At 38.6% G+C, this 23,597-nt stretch overlaps 1 protein-coding gene across 1 annotated transcript in view; it reads left to right on the top strand.

Annotated features, from left to right (window-relative positions):
- Nucleotides 1-23,597, top strand: part of LOC146005201 (uncharacterized) — a 65,343-nt gene that overhangs the window by 5,163 nt on the left and 36,583 nt on the right. The window contains exons 2-4 of the mRNA XM_083144254.1: nt 974-1,621; nt 6,109-6,197; nt 13,588-13,744. Of these exons, the coding sequence (XP_083000380.1) occupies nt 974-1,621; nt 6,109-6,197; nt 13,588-13,744 (894 nt within the window). The remainder of the gene's footprint in view (nt 1-973; nt 1,622-6,108; nt 6,198-13,587; nt 13,745-23,597) is intronic.

The raw sequence follows: 23,597 nt of genomic DNA, 5'->3' as shown, positions 1-23,597 counted from the left end.
ACGCAACATACGATTCACGTAGTGGAAGGACATAAGAGGCAACAGCTTTCGTGTATTGGAGAGTCATTATTCTTAAAAAAATACATGATTTACCGGCGAAATAAATTATGCGATGGGGAAAAAACACTTCCACGACCTTCAAAAGTGTATGGAAAGTCGGTTCGGTAAGTACTCTCTCCTGTAAAATTGAAGAAATACGTTTCGGGCATACTAAAATTTTACCAGCAGGTTTTTACTTATTTGGGTCATACTTTGATATCAAATATTTCCCATTATTTGTGTTTTCTGCACGCTGAAACCAATTTTATATTACATAAAGCATCGAAATCTGTAGATTTTTAAAAAAATCAACATAATTCTCGAGGGGATACAGTGGGTAAACGGCCCCCAATGTTCATAACAGGAATATTGAGCAACGTGGTTGACAGAATTTGCTTGGCAAGGTCATGTTAGAAACAGTTTACATTGTGGTGGTAGGCAAAGATTGGCATTAAGAGGCCATAGTATAAGGACAAAAAGTGTGGGGAGGGGGGCAGCTGTCCCCATAATCACTGCCATTGTCCAGAGGTGTTCAATAAATTGTTGCAGTATTGAGACGAATGCCTCAGCATTGGTGGAAATTATGTGGAAAGGTAGTGAAGACTGCACCTATTCAAACATACTTAGTTCCCGTGTGTATACTATGAAGTAAAAATTTCACTTAGTTTTCATGTGTATATTACAAAGTAAATATTTTACAGCATAGGGAAACTTTTATATGGAATTTACTAACAAAATAACAGGACTTTGCATTAAGTGATGGGTTGTCTATAAATATTCAAAACTATCAGCAGTTTTATAAACAAAGATGCACAATATGACTTTAGTGGCTGATAGCAATAGCTTATTGATTAATCTGTCCCTTCTCCAATATTTAAAAGCACTCTGTATGAATTATGTATATTTGCAGCTCTTTTTTTTTCTCTCTTTACAGTTTTTATCAACTCGGCACATGACAAGTGTTCCTGTAAACACAAGCAAGCACTCGTTAGTAGACTTTAATGCAGAGTCTTGCCCTCAAAATAGATGGTTCACAATCGGAATAGTAGACTGGCATCGAGATTTACTCAAGTTGCATGATGTGAATTGTATGCTAGAAGGCAAGGAGGTGGATGCCGAAGGTAGAAAAACAAAAACTGTCATGCTAGGACCATTTGACCCATCACTGTTGTGCAGTTTGCTAACAGCTAGATCACCCCTTAGTGACTCGGCCCTTCACGGTTTCAGCCCTTTATTAAAGTATGCTAAGCCTCTACCAATCACTGCTGACGATATAGTGATCTGGAAGAGTAGGGATGTTGATGTCTGTGATAAAAGTGAAGAGTTTCAGTGTTCCGACAGTGAGGAGTTTCACAGTTGTAGTGTGAGGAATGACCAGGATGGTTGCCAGACTTTGTTTTTAGATTGCATGTCGAGCGTCAACATTGGAGAGCATCAGCAGCTGTTGCTGTCAGATTTTGAGAAGCAGATGATTTTCCTGGCTGAGGGAAACGGTGAGAAGAAAGTGGAGCCGCAACCAAATGTGGATGGGAAGCCATCTAAGGAACAGTTAACAAACGTTTTTAATGTCCTTAGTGAAACAGTAAGTATTTCAATCCGTTACTCTAGACTATGTACTGTTTTATTCAATAACAGTAAGGATCTGTCTTCTGATTGTGTTCATGGCAAACTTGCAAGAATGTGGGTATTTTGCCGACAGGGCCAGAAAACTTGCAAATCTGTAAAATTGTGAATGCGTTTTTGTATTTGCCAGGATTTGAGAATGAAAAGTTAACGTTTACTTTCTCTTGAACCAGCTATGCCTATCTGTAGCATCGTTGCCTTGTAATGAAGGGGTCCTAGGTTTGATACCCGGGGGAGGTACATAGTTGTTCAGATCCCACGTTAAACTGTAAGTCCAGTCCCAATTAGCGTTATTATTCATAAAGTAGACTTAAAACACCAACTCAATAAATCTTGAACCAGCTTCTAGATGGGAGATATTCTGTTTAGCAGGGATGTCCAAACTTTTTTTTTATGCAGGCCAGCCTGTAATTTCATCAGTTTCTCATGGACCACGTAATTGATTTCTGCTTCCAAAATATAGTGTGGATAACTGAACCTTCTGGTAGATGTAATTTTTGACATACCTTTGTCACATGGTTAGGAAGGTGCAATAGCAGTGATAACGTGCATCACCTCAGATATTTTGGTTAGATGCCACTCAAATATTGGAACAAGCGTAAAATTCCATTCAGTTCAGTCGTAGCGTTCCTCTGGACGCGGGGATCTTAAATAGGGATGTACTATTAGTACTAGTTGATGGTAGAGACAGCCCTGAACGGGCAGGTACAAATATCTAACTATTCATTGAAATAGACTCATGATTCGTTTCTAGACTGAAGTGAGCAATGCAAATGGCAGAATGGGTGTAGACTAGCTTACCCTGTTCGGTTTAGAAATAAAACCAGTAGCTCCTGCTTCTCCGTTGATTCCAGATTAAAAAGACCTCGTGTCGCTCTCATGCGCACGTATTTAAACACTCGCTTGGCCTCTCGTCACCTCTTGCCAGAGGCCAGTGTTCTTACCATTTCCTGTAGAAAGCTTATTCTACACATTCTGAGCAGGAGCTGACAAGGCCTGCCAGGGTCAATATTTCTTAACCGAACGGGGTATGGTACGACACCCCCTCTTGCAAGACAATTTCTAAAATTGAAATTGTAGTCATGAAAAGTTTAAATTGAACCTTCTGCCATTCACCAAAATTTAAAAGGTTGTTGTTTATTACATGAAAAAAAAAAAGGTTACATAAAATAAAATAATAAAAAAAAATGTCGGAGACCCTTCACCGAAAATTAAATGGAACAGAATTAAGCTCAAGCTTGAAAGCTGAAAGAAAGTCTTTTGTTTTCATTAGCCACACGCTGGAAGAGTCTTTCGTAATCAACAATGCTGACGGTTGGTCAACATGCGATATAAAATGTTGTTCGCAGGTCCGTGGAGTCAGCGGAAAGTTCAACACACTGCATCGTAACGCGATACATGCGGCTTGCTTCTGAACAAATGCTAAATAAGCACAGAACGTAATCCGTGAGAAACTTTAAATCCGCATGCTCGCAATCTTCCGCCTCATCAGGATGACAGTTCGAGGCGAGAGCAAAAGACCGTGGTAAACACCAAACTCCACTGGACTGCGCACAACCACACAAAGATGAAAAAAATAGATGAAGGTTATGTTTGCACTTGCCACTGACGTTCTTAGCACACTATGTGTGCACACTATGACCTGAGAAATGAGACGGCAGGGCAATCCAAATACATTCCAACCCCGGAGTCCTGGGGTACGAAGCACTGTTCTGTGACATACACGGTCCTTGACCGATCATTTTCACTGGGGGACCGGATTCGAATCCCGGTGTGGAAAGTTCCGGAATACTGGTCAGCAAAGGTCAGATGAAAAGACGTGGGCCGTGGGGCGGGCGAACACAGGGTAGTCCATGGGAAGCCACTCCAAGTAGCGGTTCCAAGCCCCAAAAATATGCCTTGTCCAATGGCGAACACTGGGGGGGATGTTAGGATAGGCCCCCGAAAGTTCACAGCAGACGCCATTGCATACAGTAATTATGGCCACTGGTAGGATGAAACGTCACAGGTGGCCTGGCAGGTTGCTGATCCACAGGGCTGGGTCTCAACACATTTGGGTCGTTGACTGTACCCGGAAAGTTCGAATATGTGGTGAAGGACACTGCCTGGCCTTACAGAGCAAAAGGGGACGATATACATGAAAGATGTTCATGTTTCTTCTTAAGGGGGTTAGAGTCGTGGGGGGGGGGGGTTTGCTCTGTAAGATGACATTTCTTCTTATGGTTTCTGACGCTCTTCTGATCCTGGGATGTCACTTGGAATAGGGTTTTCGGTGCTGCTACGTGACATACACCGCTGAAGCCCAAAGGAGGCTGGTGGGCTCCAAAGCCTTCAGGAATGCGTTCTTCTTGCGGCCTCAAAAAAAAATCGCTGGGCGACTTTCGAAATTCCTTGAACTCGAGGAATTCCCGAACAGGGGAGGAAACAGGTTGGACACACTTAAAGTGAATATTTTCAATAAGATTACCAACTGATTATACTCTATCCAGAATCAGAAAATTTATGGGCTTAACATAGCAAACACATTTCACAGAATGTATTATTAATGTTTCAGTACTGAAAGGGTTCATAATGAATGCATAGGGTGGGTCGGGGTAATTTGGGGCAATTTTCACCACTTTTTTTAAAAAAAACTGAAAACCTTTGAGACCGATAGCTAATAGTAATATTTCTCAGTTCTATTTATACATTGGAATGTGGGAGAGTACATTCCGACCGTTTTTTTTTTAAAGGTCCCATAGTAAATGTTCTTTACACTGTTTTATACCCTGCCCCAAATTACCCCAGGGTTGGGAGAATGTGAGCCACTTCTCATTTTTTGTACTTTTCACCTCTGTAGTTCAGTCCCTGCACAAAATTACTCCATCTTGAGGGTATTGTGGACAAAAAGACAGTAAAAGACATCAATTAATATTATTCAATATCATTTATATGCTTACAGTGAGAGAATAAAAAATATTTACATAACAAGGATGAGTTTTTTATGACAAACAAAGGAAATTATTAAGAAGTGTCTAATAACCTAACCTATGAAATAATAATTTCAGACTTTTAATAACATTGTGGTGTAAACAGCTTACAAACTAGACATCAAACATATTCTGAAATGCTAGAAAAGGACGTTAGGCCTACTAGCAATTCATGAACTGATAAACGTATAGGTACTAAGCCTATATGAAAAAGGATTTAATTGATTGATTTTGTGTTTTAAGTCCACTTTATGCACAGTAAGGCTAATCGGGACTGGACCTACAGTTTAAAGTGGGATCCGAACCATTATGTTCCTCCACTGGGTATCGAACCCAGGTACCCTATATGAAAAAGGAATGTGGCACATTTTACAGCTCTATTTTGTTAACTAAACTTCAAATTTAAGTACAAAAAGACAATCAAATTTACACTTCTAACTTTAGAAAACCAAATTAAGCACAAGAGTTCATGTTTTCTCCCATCGGTTTCCACTTTTAACTGCCCCAAATTACCCCAGTTTTTAACTTTTCTTCACTACACAAAATGTAATGGTCCTAACACACGAAAACAAACACTATCTTGAAGGTTAACCCTCAAATGTAAAAAGTGTGTAAGTTAAACTGTTCTGGGTGTTGTCTGTATGGTTGTGAGCACAGTTAAACACTGACCCTCGAAACTGCACTGTCCAATTTTACCTGAAAAATATTTTTTTTAGGTTCGATGGGTTAGCCTAGAAAATAGTTTACAAGTGAGGGTCTTCAAAATATTAGAACCAACGAACTGTAAAAATTTCATTACATTCTGCAAAGTAGGTTTTGTATAATTCAAACTTTTCTAAAAATGCCCCATATTACCCCCACTGCCCCAAATTACCCCGACCTATGCTTTTAGAGTAGTTCCAAGTTCGCAGAAAAGAAATGAAAGAAACTTTTTGTTTTCTTAATATCAGGGTATATGGAATAGAATACTAGGTTGTGTATAAGTTCTGTGGAAGTGTTAAATAAAGTTGGCACCCACCAAGTTACGAGATAGAACTTACCTAGAATTTAGGTATTTTCATACAGATCTAAGTAATGAGAAAAATATCTGTTGCCGGTCAGGATTATCTGAGCTTTGCAACAATTCCACATTTGAATTATATGCCATAATATATTTTCTAGATCATCATCTGACCTACAAAGAAGCACTTAAGTTATAGAAGAAGGTGAGAAGTTACTTAGTGCCAAGTTGGAGCTCTGAGGGGCATGTTTAGAAGTGTGTGTAGATGATGCCCTTTTTCCTATACAAACTATGTGATAGATGACAATATGTCTTTGATAAAGGTCTTCAAATATTTAATAAATTCCTTAACAATGCTGGTGACTATGTAGAGAAGTAGCTGACTACAATAAATTTGATATTTATGATTTAATTTACAGTTTATTATGTGATATTTCTACTGTTAATTGGTATCCTGATGTGGAATTGTTCTTTCAGTTACCACAACTCTTCACACAACCTCTCAACTATAAGATTTACTCGCAGGACATAGTGTTTGAAAACAACATACGTGGAACTAGAACAGTGTGAGTATTCACTATTGTTCCTTATCTTTGTAGTGTATAGAATAAATTTTTGGTTATGTATTGCATGATGAGTAGCAATGAATTTGAGTGCTAGCTGTATAATTAGCAGAATTGTTTCAATTGAACAGAAGGACCTTAACCTGTAAATGCCAGCTTGTTTCATTTGGGACCAGTGCCTCTAAGCCTCATACTCTTCTACATAACTGTTCTTGTCATTTCTCCAGAACATTCTTGATACTTCATTTGTTCTGTTTGTTTTGTTCATATTTCAAACTTGAATTTTAATTCTCGGGGTTCAAAACCCAGCCTGGGCATCAATTTTATCCAATCATAAGTAGGGCTGACCCGATACCGGTATCGGCATTAGTGAGTATCAGTTGAATTTATTTTACCGATACCAAAGATTTTCAGTGGCTAGAAAAGCAGGCAAAGGCAACAGCTCGTCTCAACATTTGTCCCTTTTAAATGTTTGTTCACCCTTCCTTGTGACAGATTGGGAGACTAGCACAAGAAGTTCCATAGATTTTCCTAGAAACACTGGATATGCCCCCACCCTCCTGGGAAGCAGATGGCAAGATCAAAGTCATGGGTAAATGAAAGCTGAACCCAAATGTGACCATGAAGGCATGTAACTGCTTAGTTAACGCTGTGGGAAATAAACCATTCATTGCCAATTCTAGTTTAAAGCTCGTGGTGGTAAGATAGGTGGATGTTTTTAAACCACCTACCATGCTAATGCCTGTTTGGGTAGTTGCGGAGTTCTTGGGAAAGATGGATGAAGATCGCTGTGAAATTAGCTTTGTTTTGTCTACATTCAAGTGGGAAGGGTATTCATCAATTTCTTCTTGTCCTCTTTCCTTCTGTGTCAGTCTTTTGTGGACTGCCGGTATCGGCCAATGAGGGTTATTTATTTCTGCCGAGATTAGATTGGGACCATACGGATTGAGTTTGAGTTTTTGTTTAAAGTCCACTATGTGCACAGATAGGGTAATCGGGACTGGACCTACAATTTAAAGTGAAATCCAAACCACTATGTGCTTCCACTCCACTACACCATCGGGGAGACCCCTCTAAAGATTTATGTACAATAATGTACATAAAATATTTATCAGGAACCTTTCTTTTCATCAAATGGACGGACGTACCATCATTCTTTTTGTTATTCAATAAATATTCAATTTTTTACTTCATTGACATTAATTTCCTTGCCATGACAGTTGTTTTTACACAATTTTAGCAGTCTTAGGGCCAGTTTTTTAATGTACAGTTAAGGTCCATGTTAGCACGTAACTGGAAGTTTATGAAAATTTCGGTTTTTCAATGTACAGTTAGCTCGTAAATGGAACTCTGGTAGTGATTATCTTTACTGCTACTCCTTCTTGCAGTTACCAGCCTAACTGGAAGTTACGAAGCAAAATGCCTGCCTCATGCAGCTATCGAAGTTCCACACTCTCAACTTCACTGTCAACTTATACAAGATATTATTCATAAAAATGTTAAATTGGTGCAGAAGAAAACTTGTTTTGTTTGGCAGAGTTTACCAATGTCCATGCAAATATGGAAATTAAGCAACGTAGTTGCTAGAATTCGCTTGGCAAGTTTGTGTTGGAGAATTTGTGACCAGGATATCCGGTCTACCAGACGGGACAATATCTGTACAGTAATTTGGTGCAGTGGTTAGCGGCACCACCTTTGGGAGCATGTTGTGTTTTGTAATACGAGTTCGAGTCCTGGTCGCGGATTTTTTTTTTCTTGTCAATTATTTATTACGTGTGTTGCCTTCAATTGTGCTTTATTGTAGGAAAAATATTACAGTAAATTTTAAAATTATTTTTACTCGAACCTTCATATTTTTAGAACTTGACCTACAAAGCATGCTTACTATTGGCATGCTGTTTTTTCACTCAACAAACATGCATAGAGAAGTAGGCCTACAAAGCATGCAGTAAAATGTACAATATTTACATGTGTTTATATCAACAGACAGGTATTATCAATGTTCGACTTTAAGAGTTCTTCTTCACGCTTCTTCTACAATATTTGCGCTTGCGCCTCATAACAGCATTTCCCCCATGTGGTATTGCCCTTTATTAGAAAGCCAAATCTGCAGTGCTGGCTTTCGTTAATTTATTTCATAAGCATACAGAATGGATTTGCAGCCATTGTTCCAATCGTTTCCAATGCAATAACATGCTTTCGAGCATGGCGTGCTTGTAGTGCTATATTTAAATGTCAGGCTGTGCGCCAGTCAATGCAGTTTGAAACTATACTATAACAGATTGCACGCAGACCTATTTCTTGTAATTTCCATCCTTCAGAGTTGCCAACACACTGTTTTGGAGAACGAACTATGGTTTAGTTTATTGGCAGTTACTTTTACATTGAAAAACCCGGTGCTGGTTAAGACTGGCTGTTATATCCAACTGGCAGTTAGTTAACAGAAAGATTAACAGGACATTGAAAAACCGGCCCTTAACTACATGTAAGCTAGATGATGAGTATTTGCTGTTTTATCTCTGATTTTATAGCATCTTTTTACTATTTATGTATTAACAGTATTTTTAGTCAAGAAACATAGAACAAAATAGGTATTAACATTGTCTTTCCTCAGTTTCTTAGTCTGTGGTTACATACAACAATACTCCATACGTATCGGAAAAATCAAGTACTAATTAATTAATTTACATATTACGAATTAAACCCTATAATAAATAGAAACACTTTTTTTATTATATTTCTGAGACACTTGGCTCGGACTGGCTCCCAAAATTATATTTGTAGATATGTGCCTAGTGATGTGACGAGTTAGTATGACTCTGTGACTAGCCTTTATTATTTTATACTGGATTTATACAAGTATCAGGATCGGTCATGGTATTGGTATCCAATATGTCATTTCTACCTGTATCGGTATCAGCAAATGGTGGTATCGGCTCAGCGCTAATCATAACTCATCCTCTTGTCTAGCCAAAAGTGATGCTAAATGACAAAAGTCCACACAAATATAATTTCTCATAATATTTCAGTTATGCATTACTGACGCAAGTACTGAAAAAGTAACTTCTTAAAGTTATCATTGTCTGAGTTGAAAAGTAATGTGGCATGATCATGAAATAATATTTTTATTTTGTGTGGTGAATGTCTCGTATTTCCTTCAATGTTAATATCTTGTACCTTTCTAACTTCTTTCTTTCCTGTTTTTAAAGTGTGTGTTTGTCTCTCTCTCTCACTCTCACTCTCTCTCTCTCATTGATACAATACTAACAATGTGTGATTACTTTGGTGTAAAATGTAACTTCCATTATTTCCTGCCTAAATTTCCTTTTTTTGCTTCATGTGTTTTTTTGAACTGCATGAAATGGTACCTGATATGCAAACACTGGGTGTAAGCCTCAGACCATAGGTTTAAACTGACATTGTTTGGCTGCCCGCTTCCCACAGAAAGTTTTCCTTCAGGCTGGGGGCCACTAGGCACTCCCTGTGCACAGTATTCACTTCTTCAAGCGAAAATCTCTTGAGTGTCTTACACAGGCAGGTACTGTCCCCAGTTGTCGGTTGCTGAAGTGTTGCAATCTAATGAACAGGAACTTGAACCCTCATCGACCTTAGTTGAATCCACAGAATTTTTAAGAAGTCACGTACTGTTGAGACTGCTTTATACATAACTCAGTTCTGCATAATTATGTTTTATTCATAAATTACTGTATGTCCCAGCAAAATATAATTTAGAAACGTGTTAATTATACCTTACTTGTACGTAATGCATTTGTACATAATTCGGTGTTACTGCATATGTACTAGTTTCCATAAAAAGCTGTTGATTTGTACGTAACCAACCTACAACAATGTCGCAGAAATATACATTTCTTGTGGTTACAGAAACACGAGGCGAGTTTCAAATATGAAACCGGATAGGCAGGCATGGCAGCGGTTGGTTTCGAGTTGGGAGAAAGACAAGTGTGTCTCGGAGGTGTCACAGAGAAGGCAAGGAGAGGCAGCATGAAATCAAAGGAGAAAGATTTGCTGCAGTTGTTCAGAACATAAAACACATTTTCTTTTGTATGTAATTGCGATACTTAAGTACACACGTTAAAAAGATGCCGATAGCTATTGTTTGCCATATTTCATAATAATAACAACAGCAGTTCCTTCAGTGAATGTTTTCAGTTGCTGCTGGTTGGCCATGGAGTACAGAAAGAGGAGAAGTTTACACACTTGACCAGGAAGTGGATGCTAATCCACATAAAACTAAGATAGCAGCACATTTAGGTATCTCTTACACCACACCTTGCACAATCATTAGTAGTAGTAGTAGTAGTGAATCAACAAAACACAGCTATAAACAAGGATGATGATATGCAGATTTGGAAAAAAAAGCACTTAAGAATCAAACTTTTAGATTCGTTAATTTACCACTTTATGATAGAAATAACCTGTATTATATCTTTTTCCTCAAAATAAATACAATTACAGTATTTTAATAATATGACATAGTATCTAAATCTGATTTGTAAGTAATTCTCAGTTATACATATTATTTACTCTTCACCTTGAGTAAATAATATGGCTCACTGGCTCCGACCCATAAATACCAACCTTGACGTATGTATAACTCACGTTTAACTGTAATTGCATTTTACTGGAACTCTTAATATGTAAGTCCAGCTTACAAGGCTTCTCTGTGTCTGGTGTGCGTTCACTGAATGAAAGGAGGGAGGGCCAGAAAGCCTTATGTAAAAATTAGAAGAAATATGAAACTCTCACCAGACACCAGAAAATGTAAGCTTTTCCAGTGTCCAGTAAATGTTACCTTGCCTCCTGACTGTTGTGCCTTGCAAGCCTGCAGGTGTATGAGAACATGTCTTAGCCTTCTTGATTGTTGGTACATCACAAAAGTAGGAACTTTTCAGTGCAGATTTTGGTTTAGGAAATAAAAAATAATCACACGGAGCCAGATCCGGTGAGTAGCCAGGGTGTGACAACACAGAGTCAATTTAGGGCCAAAAAGTTCTTCGCAATCACAGTCTTGTGACTTGGGACACTGTCATAAACAGATGCCAGCTGCCATCATCCCAATACTCGGGCGTCACCCGTGTTATTCCTTGCATGAAACGTTTCAGTACCTCAAGACCAACCAATTTTGGTGTTCTCACCATCCTTCTACACCTGAATGCTCGTCATGTTCAATTGACTCCCGTCTTTCACTGAAACGCCTGAGCCATTCAAATACACGCGTACAGGATAAACAATTGTCCCTATAGACTTGCTACAACATGTGAAACGTTTCCGCAGCAGTATTACCCAAGAGCGCACAAAACTTGATGTTTGCTCTTTGTTCAGTGTTGAAATCACGACGCACTTCACGACATGTGCCCACATTCAACAATGTCGCTCAAGGTCAACGAGCTCTGTGTTAATTGTTCGTGAGATACCCATTACTTGTTCGCACCACAGAACACTTGCACAGTGGTGCCACCTACCGAGAATCAGTCTCGATTTCAAATTGCCGCACTGTGTAATTTAAAAAAATAATAATAACTGTTTTGTGCCAAGCTGATAGAACTACATATTGTGTGTTTTCAGGCCATAATTTTTGCATGTAAATATTTTCAACTTTTAAGTAAGAACAAATTACTAGTTCATTTGAAATTTTGAAATACAACTGACTGACCATTCACAGATTGCTGATAGCTTAGATATAATTTCCTTCACTGTGTACAGAAGTTTCAATTTGTAAATGAGAACAAGAATTGTGACCATTATTATTATTTTTTTGTTAAAACTGTAAAGTGTAATGTGTTCCCCTGTGCATAGCACCACGCCATGAAGGGGTATAGGGGGTGTGGGGGTAACGCCTCATACTTTCTTGATCCAGTCGTGAGTGGGGTGATGTGATCAGCATCACGCCCCTGACCACCTTTACCCCCCAGGGTTTCCCCCAGGTACCCATGTTATTCGACGCTGGGTGGGCGCCGGGGCCGCTTCCATCGTTAGAAAAGTTCCCGGATTTGAACCGGCCGAGGATCGAACCCAGGACCTTTAGCATGGTAGTCAGACGCGTTACCGACTGAGCCACCGCGGCCACTTGTTAAAACTGTTACTCCTTGAATTGTCTACATTCCCCTTCTGCTTCTGTATAGTAATAATAATAGTTTAAGTGCTGGGCACAGTATACAATGTAATACAGCACTGAGTCAAGTAAAAAATTACAAAAGTTCAGGGATAAAATATGTGATATGTAGAATAATATATTAAGAGTGACATTCCTTTTCAAGTTATACTATGCATCTAATAAATTAAGGCTCTGCTAGACTTTTGGCCGAAGCGAGGGTAGCTGTTCTTGAATGTTCCTCTCCATCTGAAAAGTTATATTTGCTTAGAATTCCTTCTGGAGGAGTGGTTCCCAAAGTGTGCACCATGGCACCCTGGTGCACCATGGCTTGCTTACTTGGGTGCTGTGAAATGTTCCAATATTTTCAGTTTTATTTATGTGCGTATTTAGTACTTTTTTTATGTAAAATGTTTCTGAATTTAAAATCTTTTAACTTAAGGCAAGCAAACTAACCACACTAACTGGGTGTTGCAAGTGTTGGGATATTCTGACTTGGGTCCTGTGGAAAAATCTTGAAACACTAAGGGTGCCGTGAAACAAAAAAAAAAGTTTGGGAACCATTTCTGTAGAGCACATAAATTTTCGTGTGACTTTCTTTCACAGTTCTCTAGATATTTTCAATAGCGCCGTCTAGTTCCTTGGTGCAAGGAAATTACGTTCAACTAAGTAGACTGAAAGCAGTGTTCAAGTTCAGAAGATTTCAACAAATGCCTGCCTGCTGCTTTAAACGGTCATTTGATTAGTTAGCACTCACCATATGACCATACACCACAAATACACTGACCCAGAACGTAGTGCAAACGGTGCAGACACCAAATACACTACTTGACTCCAAATCAACGAACTAGATGACTCGGTGTTGCACCATGTAACCAACTAGACGCTTTAGTGCAAAGAGAGTCAAAAAGTCAGTGAACTAGATGGGGTACTAGTTAAGTAGACTTACGTAGCCACAGAACTATTGACAGTATCTTGGCAACAGAGAAAGCATACCACATAAAGATTCATGTGAATGCTCTGGAAGAAATTCTGAGCAGACTTTGGAACATCATATTGGTTTTTTGAAACGAGAGAAAAATTTAAAGCAACTGCCCTGGCTTCGGCCAAATGTTCAGCCGAGACTTAAATAAAAAATGCCTAGCACATCATTGGCCAGATACACCACCACATCCAGTTCATGACATATCATCATTTAAATTATTAAGTCTTTTTATTCGTTCAACACCATTCTTACTAATTACTGAAATTAGGACCATTAATATTTTTTTTCAATTGCAGAGGATTATATAATTATGTAAAGCAGATTGCAGTGCTAAGGACAGTTGGACACTTAAAGTTTGCTTATGTAAAATTGGAAGTTTTAAAGATAACAATGCATCCAGAAGATGGAACAGTCAGGGTTCGCTGGCGAATCAGAGGCATATCTGGCTTGAAGGTAAAGTGAATATTTGTATTTTTGCTTGCAAATGTGAAAAACGGGTGTTCCTTGTGTAGTGGAAGTGTTGTTTTTCTTTTCTTCACATAATATAACTAACCTTGTGATGATAATGCAGGCTACCATGGTAGAACAAGCTTATACAGGGTTGCTACTCTGCTTTAATTATTGGCTCCGTGAATTTTTCTCCATAGACGTGAAAAATTGCAACTTTTATTAATACAAATCCCAATGAATTTATACATATTTATATTTATTGTTCAGTTTGGTTTTTATTTTTATCAAGGAAAATAAAACAGAATTATCTCAATTCTTTTTTACTTTTCTAGTATCCTTTGCAAAACAATCTATCTGACTGAAAATTTTAGCAAAATAAGATATCTTATAGTTGGTTAGTTAAATTTGAGTTTGGAATTTTTATACAATTAACATTTTTTTGTATATTAGTATATTCCATAACATTTGTAACTTGTGTTTGTAGATGTATTTCTAGCCTGAGTATGTGAAATGGAAAATGTAAACTCCTCACCTGAAATTGAATATTTTAAATATATGTACCGTTTAATTGAATTAGAATTTTTGGATATGTTGGACAGACCCTTTATATTGTTAATATATATTTATGTGTGTGTGTGTGGGGGGGGGGGGAATAAGAGGCGGTGATACAAAAGGTTGAAATAGAGAAAACATCCCTTGAATTTTGGGAAAGTTGGCCTTGAATGCCGGGAATTATACTTGAATTTTGACATGGTCCTAGAGTAGTGGCAGTGGGCTAGGAGAGAGCATCAGTATTGCATGCCAACATATTGCCCAGACTTAACCACCACCACCTGGCACCAATTAACATGCCACCTCTTGAAAACTACACATCATAAATCAGTTCTGTCTTTTTTTTTAAATTTATATACATATGACGGTCTGACATTCTGGAATAACAAGACAAATTATTTGTGGTCACTGTTTTTAACAAATGCATTTTGAACATGTGTATCCCTTCCTTCCCAAGAATTATATGATGTAACATGTGAATGGGATATTAACCTTCAACCACCTATTTTATAGGACACACGCTTTTAGAAGCGATATCGGGCAGGGCCACACAGAGGGTGTGCGTGGCGATCAGCCAATGGCAGGAGCACAACGTTGTACAGTTAGGAGACTGCGGCACAGAAGTTAAAAGCCGTGTTCTGTATTTTTCTTGCGCGCAAGAAATTTTCATAAAATTCACCACGTTAAGGTTTATCATAAGATGGGGAAATACATTTTGAACCTGACTGTCCAAGTCCCATGAATTTCCGTCGGCTACAACCGGAGTTATCTTTCCTTGAAGAAACAATAGAAACGTCACCTATCATATCCTTCCGCCTGCTTTTTTCGTTGCCACCATGTTGACGCAGCTGAGTTGTTGTGTCTAGGGAAAACTGTGGGTGTTAAATTCGCCTCGATATAAACAATGACCCTTCATTGTTCTGGGCGTTCTCGAACATTGAAAGTCTGTGTCACTTTGAGTTCAGCGTTTTTTCGTAGCAAGGCCGGTGTAACATTATTCACTTATCGTTCACTCGTGCGCCACAAAGAACAGTTTGTGAAAAGATTAAATACAGCAATAGTTGTGTTCCGTGTGTTCTTTTTATTTTAAATAATGTCACTCTCAAAACCTAGCACCAGTAGTACAGGCTCCAAGGGTGCAAAATCTAATCATTAACCTCCAGGAGAGTGACTCGGAAATGAGTGACACGGAGACCGAGGAAGACGACGAGAGCGGTGATGAATAAATACCTTCAAGCTTCTTTCAGGTATGGGTTTCTCATATATGCTACAGTGATATGATATTATAATCCTGTGTAGAAATATTCACTATATTATTTCACTGTACTCATATATACTGTGCATGCATTATCAAAATAATGGACACATCGCGGATTTTCTGTCCTTCCCTTGCGCTAGCAGTTAGTTTGGCAACAGCGCAGTAGCAGTGGCTGGGTATTGGCCGAACTCATGTTCCTTCTAAAAGCGTGCGCCGTATAGGTACATTTAAATTTTACATGTAATAATGAACAAAAATAAACCTCTTTCACAATGTGCGACAATTTGGCTGTCTAACATGAGACGTCGTCGTCATCATTATTCTTCTCCATTTTCTTCTGGTCTTCCACAACTCCTCTCTTTCCACGATGTTCTAATCTTGTTCTCTTCTCCTAACATTCTCCACTGTCTGCTCTTTGGGCTTATTCCCACTCCTTGTAAGCTCTTACTGGTAGTCTTTCTGCATCCATCCTCTTCATGTGTCTGAACCATCTCATCTGTGCCTGATCTATTCTGTCCTGAAGCTTCACCACCCCCACTGTCTGTCGAATCTCCTCATTCCTTATTCTATGCCTTCTAGTCTTCCCAATAAACTCCTTAAAAATTTCATCTCCACTGCCTGTATCTTCCTTTTGTCTCTCTCTGTCATTGTCCAAGTCTCTGTTCCATGTGTAATTATTGGCACATAGTATGTGTTATATATTATATGACGTTTTTTAAGCACTCTAGGCGTAATACACAAATAATACACGTCACTTTGCTTCGGTAAAACACAACCAGGGATAAAGAAATAAGATACTTACAATTTTTTGATTTCAGCTTCAACCATCTTTCTTTCAGTAGTGCCCTTGATCATTTTTTTACCTCATTCTTTATTGATATTTTTTCTTTCCAGAATTGAATACAAATTGACATAATTTCTACAAAGTTTTATATTAACAAATTTGAATAGTTATTTTTACAATATTGTCTGATGATAACTTATTATTGAATAATTTGAAATAAAATAGGTTTTAAAAAAAAATTGCTACTATGTTGGGATATGGATTGCAATGGTGAACAATAGATGGCTCTGGACTTATGAGTATTTTCTAACATTTTTCTTTATTGTTTCTGAATGTTTTACTGTGGTGGAAATGAGTTAATATCTTGATCTTTTTTACAGAATTTAGAATTTTATTTGAAATTAAGAAGATAAACCACATGTAGGAAGATAACAAAGTTTAATTTCTAATTGTCATAAAGAAAAATGAATGTAATTTCCTTTTATACAAGTAATAAGAGAGCTAAATTTTTCATGCCAAACGGCTTTCATATCAATATCATGATGATATTGATATAATTACCTTCTTGCATTTCATAGGTACATACATCCCTGTTCCATATTAATCTTCGAACGTTTTGATCAAGAGTCGACCACCCATTTGTCCTCTTCTATTTACCTCTATTTCCACTTCTCTCAATTATGCTTTTTAATATTTTAACCTCTCCACTCTCCCTCAACTCTTCCATGTCCATCTTTATTTTTGGTTTATTTCTGGCTCTGTTTTTTGTTGTTTAGCAGCTCATTCTTTTCTGCACTGAATTTCTGATTTCCTCATTCCAACTGTTAAGCTATATCTGTAGTACTACTTCCCTGTTTTCCTGATTTAACACCATTAGGTTTCTACCTGTGGGGAACTGTGAAGAACGATGTATAGTATGTCACAAAGCCACGGACACTGGATGACATTGGACATGCGACTGAGGCTATCTGTGCTTCCGTTCCCCTTGAAACCTGTTTCTAGATCAGCGTTGCAGGCATCGGAATAGCCCCATCTAGTTGGTTGCTCGGAGCAACACTGAGTCGTCTAGTTCGTTGATTTGGAGTCAAGTAGTGTATTTGGTGTCTGCACTACCTTCCGGACCGGTGTATGTTTGGTGTATGGTCACGTGGTGCATGCTAACTAATCAAATGACAGTTTAAAGCAGCAGACAGGCATTTGTTGAATATTCTGAACTTGAACACCGCTTTCCGTCTAGTTGGTTGAAAGTCATTTCCTTGCACCACCCTGACACTGGATACACCTGCACTGCACAGAATGTCAAAAAGTGCAGCCAAATAGACGGGGCTAAAGTATGCTTCCAATGGCGGTCATTTTGAAATCTATAACTTTTAAGATATGCAGCAACAAATGTTCATATTTGTTGTTATTAGGGTTCCTGTTATTAATGTTCAAAAAGTGTAAACACTATTTTGGAACACACTGTATGTAATGAGACCTTTCTATCTAATTCAAACAACTAATGTATTCTTCGATACGTGTACTGTATACACTACGAATTGTGTATCTGCCATTTGATTTGTGTCTGAAACCGTTTCTCGGAAACTTATTTTCCTCTCGTTTGAATAGTTATTGACTTTTTTTTTAAAAAAAGAGGAGGATCTGTTCTATCTGTCAAACTTGTCATGGAGTATGCTTTGGCATCAAAATGCTACATGATTTCTACACTTTGCACGGTAGAATTTCTATCAAGCTCAAATGTTAAGAAAAATGATTTAGTCTAAAGTGGTTCAAATTGAATTTAGGGATATTATGTAGAAGAAACTCGTTTTGGTAACTTTTCACATAGTCATGTGTTGGTGAGCCAATTTATTATAATTCTTTCCTTTAATACACTAGTGGTAGTTGCGAAACTGTGTAGTATAGTGGTATGCATTAAAGATCAAATACATATGGGGGGAGGGGGATTAAGATTGGCATAAAGTAAAGGTATAATATAGTTCTCATTGCACCATTTTGAAAGCACGTACAGGGGGTGTGGACACGCACATTTATGATATCTTCCATTTCATGGAGGTGATGTGATCATTATCACCGTCCACCCACTTTTACCTCCAGGTATGTAGTTATTAGATGCTAGGTGAACCCCAGAGCAGCTTTTATGCGAGGTTTCGAATGGAGCATATGCCACTTTTAATATATACACAAATCTCAAATCTTTAATTTTCCACAACGTTGGCATAACAAAAATGCCTCCACCTAAACACTTAATCGTGCTGTTCACGATTCCGGCCTTGGCATGGTTGGTCTTTGTGAGTTTCACTTCACCAATTTTATTATGTCATCACTCATCATTATCTTGTCAATTAGCCAAAAGTGACAGTAATGTGAAGAAAAATAAACTAAAGCAATCAATCATGCTGTTCACAAAACTGACGTCTTATCTCTGGTGCCCCGTACTTTAGGGAATATTTCTGCTCCTCATAAAGTGTCTTCTTAGTGGATGGTTCAAGGTCCCCTTTCACAACTTGGTTCTGTTGGTTTAATACAGAAGAAAAAATGAAAAATTCGAGGTTAATGAAAAGCTTTTGGAACTGTAGTGCTGTACACTGGTGTACGCAGAGAGCCTAAAGGGGCACCGAAAGTTTGAGAAAATCAACATTTTCAAGTAAAAGCAGTGATGAACTAGGGGGGGGGGGGAACAGAGTGATAAATGAAAAAATCCTTAAAGTGACTCCCGATTGCCATTTTGAGAGTGGAAAGTTCTAAACATACGAAGTATATTAATTGTGTGTTCCGTCCCCTCCCTAGAAAGCAGCTTTGTACTGTCCACGTTAACAATTCCATCCCCTCCCAAAAAAGAAATCCTACGTATGCCAATGGTGCTGACAATCCTTCTTGAATCCACTTGCATGTTTTCTTCTTACCTTAGAAAAATACTCTAGCAATAAATATTGAACATAAAACATACATTGTTTACAAATGTTAAGCATATATTTTTCCCTTGACGTGTACAGTAGCACCTGGGATTGAACGAGGCATCTTAGTTTTCAGTGGTTTCGTTCCTGCAGGATTTTTCTCTCTTGACTCTGGAAGAAAAACTTTACCAAATTACATCACGCTCAGTGCTATTTACATATAATGGTATACTACGTGATGGTTACGAATTTTCAAACCCTAAAATTTGGTGACAAATACTGCAAAATGGAATTTAATTTCGATGATTCAATTCATGCAAGTACAAAATATATTTGTAAAATAAGAAATAATGTTACTCTAAAATATAACTGTAACGTGTTTTTGAATGCATAATCAACATCATACGTGCAAATTGTTTAACTTCTCAAGCGATACATATTTTACATGTGTTACATTACATTACATTGTTCTACACAAAGTACTACAAGACCTACCTGTGTATGCTGCACTCCTTGTTCCTGGATAGCTGCATAATTTGGTGCAGATCGCTGCCCTGACCTTTTTTTTATTTTTTATTATTATAATAATATTTTTTTACATGCTCCCGCGGAACTGGAGTTCTATTCTCAAGATGTTCCTTCCCTGGCTCCTTGAGTCTCCCTCCCTAAGAACTAAGTGCCTCCTGGGTCCTTTAAGATCCAACTTGGCCCTTTAGTCCCCCTGGGCCCTTTGTGGGTTCCCCTAGGCCCCTTTGAGGGCCCCTTGAGACCCCTCTGAGCCCCCAATGTCCCCTAGGGGGAAAACAAGCACGCAGAGGAGATCCTGGCCAATGGGGGAGCCCAGGTCGGAGGGGGATGTGGGGTACCTCCATGCCTTCCACCCTCCTTCCCTCCTAAACCCCCCTCCACGTGGGAATGAGTCCCCCCGAGTTCCCGGGTGACGTGCAAGAGAGGCGTGCCCGGTACCCAACAATCCGTAGTGAGCGCCGAAAGGGACAAGAGAGGCCCATGCACACACACATACATACATACACACACGCATGTATGCATACACACTCTCTCTCACACACACACACCTAAAAAGAAAATATGAACTACGATCTACCAGGAACTAAGAGGGGACTTGGAGGGTGAACTACTATGGGCTCGGCCACCAAACAGCAGCCGAGAACAACTATTAATCTATACGTGGTCTCCAGCCGCCTCTAGGCAGCCGGAGACCCCCACTTATACTTTATGTGGTGGCTCTAGCTGCCATACAGCAGCCGGAGACCACCCTTAGTAGCTATGGGGTCTCCAGCCACCTCTAAGCAGCTGGAGACCCCCTTATACTCTATGTGGTGGCTCTAGCTGCCATACAGCAGCCGGAGACCACCCTTAGTAGCTATGGGGTCTCCAGCCACCTCTAAGCAGCCGGAGACCCCCTTATACTCTATGTGGTGGCTCTAGCTGCCATACAGCAGCCGGGGACCACCCTTAGTAGCTATGGGGTCTCCAGCCACCTCTAAGTAGCCGGAGACCCCTTACTCACTAAAGTAAGCATAGAAACCCATACTCTTATCTCAGAAATAGCGGTAGCACAGAAACTCTCTGGTGTGTGGAGATAATTTTAGTGTAACAGCATGTTTAGACCCAGCCTCCTCGCCGTTCCCACTTGCCTCTCGATGCCAATGCTATTCCTAACCAAGAAGAGATGCTGGAGACTATCAAGGCTGGAGGCCATGGATGCCTGCAGGAGGGGAATACCTAAATAGACTTTGTGCTGATATCATTATCTCGAAAGTGGAAAGTCCTGGTTTTGAAACAGATGAATGGTATGGACATTAACTTAATTTTGGAATCATCCGTCCATTAATATCATCTGCGTTCACATTAGGGTTGTAAAATAAATTGCAAACCATCTAGGATAGTCAAGTCTGTGCTTATCACAGAATGTTGAGACTACAGGGGTCCTTGGCTCGAATCGTGGCCTGAGCATGGGTGTTCTTCGTGAGTATTTATTCGTCAATTTCATCACATCATCACTCATCCTCATCTTCACGATTAGTCAAGACTTTCAGAAAATGATGTAAAAATAAAACAAATTAATCAATCAACCTGTCAGATTATGCTTCCGATTTTATTTCCAGTGAAATGCAGAGATTTCATGGTCAATGTCGCACACACTTTGTTAAACCAAATCCTGATTAGTCTTCATGCATTTCATGACCTTCGAACTGAGATAATTGACACTAGAACTACACCATACCCGTATTATCAAGTATAAGCTAATGCTCAGTGCCCTAATCTTGTAATTTTAGCCCAACGCCGACCTCCGTAGCGGAGTGGTTATCATAGTCGGTCAGAAGTTCCACATTGGAGTCCTGACCTGCCCATGGATGTTCCTTATGAGTGTCGCTTCATCAGTCTAATCAATCATCATCTTCACGATTAGACAAAAAAGTGGCATAAAAGCGAAGTAAAATAAACAATACTAAATTCAAATTCAAAATTCAGTTACAGTTATGAATATGTTTTCACCTATTTATTGTCTTTGTCATCCTGCACTATCCTTCCATTCGTTTTACTTGTCACATGTAACCAAAGGGTTGCTGGCCCTGCAGACACCCATGCCTGAGCCTCACGATGACAAGGTACAATGCAAAATGCAAGAAATCGAAATTGGAAATCTTGCAATGATGATGGTTAGCGAGTACGATGGCTACAGATTGGATGTCATAGGGACAGTTGCTTAACCATATGGCAAATTAATTTGTTCTCTATGAGACTTACACATAACCTAACCTTCAACTTATCTAAAGCTAACCTAACTATCCAGTGACGGTATTTATATTATCTTCTGAAGCTTTTACAAATAAATCTCAACACACCAGTAACTTACGTATTTCGCTTTCATTAAGTAATCATGTATCCAAAATAACTCATGTATCCAAAATTAACTTAACTCTATATATTGCACAACTGCACTTTTTAGAGTGCTAGCACCACACCCTTTTGTCCCTAACTTACAATTCCTAAACCTAACTGAGACTAATGTCTCTCCTTTGTTTCCAATTTTTTTATCCTATTAACTTAACTCTATATATTACACAACTGCACTTTTTAGAGTGCTAGCACCACACCCTTTTGTCCCTAACTAAGACTAATGTCTCTCCTTTCTTTCCAATTTTCAATCCTATTAACTTAACTCTATATATTGCACAACTGCACTTTTTAGAGTGCTAGCACCACACCCTTTTGTCCCTAACTGAGACTAATGTCTCTCGTTTCTTTCCAATTTTTAATCCTATTAACTTAACTCTATATATTGCACAACTGCACTTTTTAGAGTGCTAGCACCACACCCTTTTGTCCCTAACTTACAATTCCTAAACCTAACTGAGACTAATGTCTCTCCTTCGTTTCCAATATTTTTATCCTATTAACTTAACTGTATATATTGCACAACTGCACTTTTTAGAGTGCTAGCACCACACCCTTTTGTCCCTAACTTTCAATTCCTAAACCTAACTGAGACTAATGTCTCTCCTTTGTTTCCAATTTTTTTATCCTATTAACTTAACTCTATATATTGCACAACTGCACTTTTTAGAATGCTAGCACCACACCCTTTTGTCCCTAACTTTCAGTTCCTAAACCTAACTGAGACTAATGTCTCTCCTTTGTTTCCAATTTTTTTATCCTATTAACTTAACTCTATATATTGCACAACTGCACTTTTTAGAGTGCTAGCACCACACCCTTTTGTCCCTAACTGAGACTAATGTCTCGCCTTTCTTTCCAATTTTCAATCCTATTAACTTAACACTATATATTGCACAACTGCACTTTTTAGAGTGCTAGCACCACACCCTTTTGTCCCTAACTTTCAATTCCTAAACCTAACTGAGACTAATGTCTCTCCTTCGTTTCCAATTTTTTTATCCTATTAACTTAACTGTATATATTGCACAACTGCACTTTTTAGAGTGCTAGCACCACACCCTTTTGTCCCTAACTTTCAATTCCTAAACCTAACAGACTAATGTCTCTCCTTTGTTTCCAATTTTTTTATCCTATTAACTTAACTCTATATATTACACAACTGCACTTTTTAGAGTGCTAGCACCACACCCTTTTGTCCCTAACTTTCAATTCCTAAACCTAACTGAGACTAATGTCTCTCCTTTCTTTCCAATTTTTTTTATCCTATTAACTTAATGCTATATATTGCACAACTGCACTTTTTAGAGTGCTAGCACCACACCCTTTTGTCCCTAACTGAGACTAATGTCTCTCCTTTCTTTCCAATTTTTAATCCTATTAACTTAACTCTATATATTGCACAACTGCACTTTTTAGAGTGCTAGCACCACACCCTTTTGT

This window comes from Lepisma saccharinum, chromosome 23, assembly GCF_977018435.1.
Source record: "Lepisma saccharinum chromosome 23, izLepSacc3.1, whole genome shotgun sequence".
Classification (NCBI taxonomy): domain Eukaryota; kingdom Metazoa; phylum Arthropoda; class Insecta; order Zygentoma; family Lepismatidae; genus Lepisma; species Lepisma saccharinum.
This window is presented reverse-complemented; position numbering and strand designations above follow the sequence as displayed.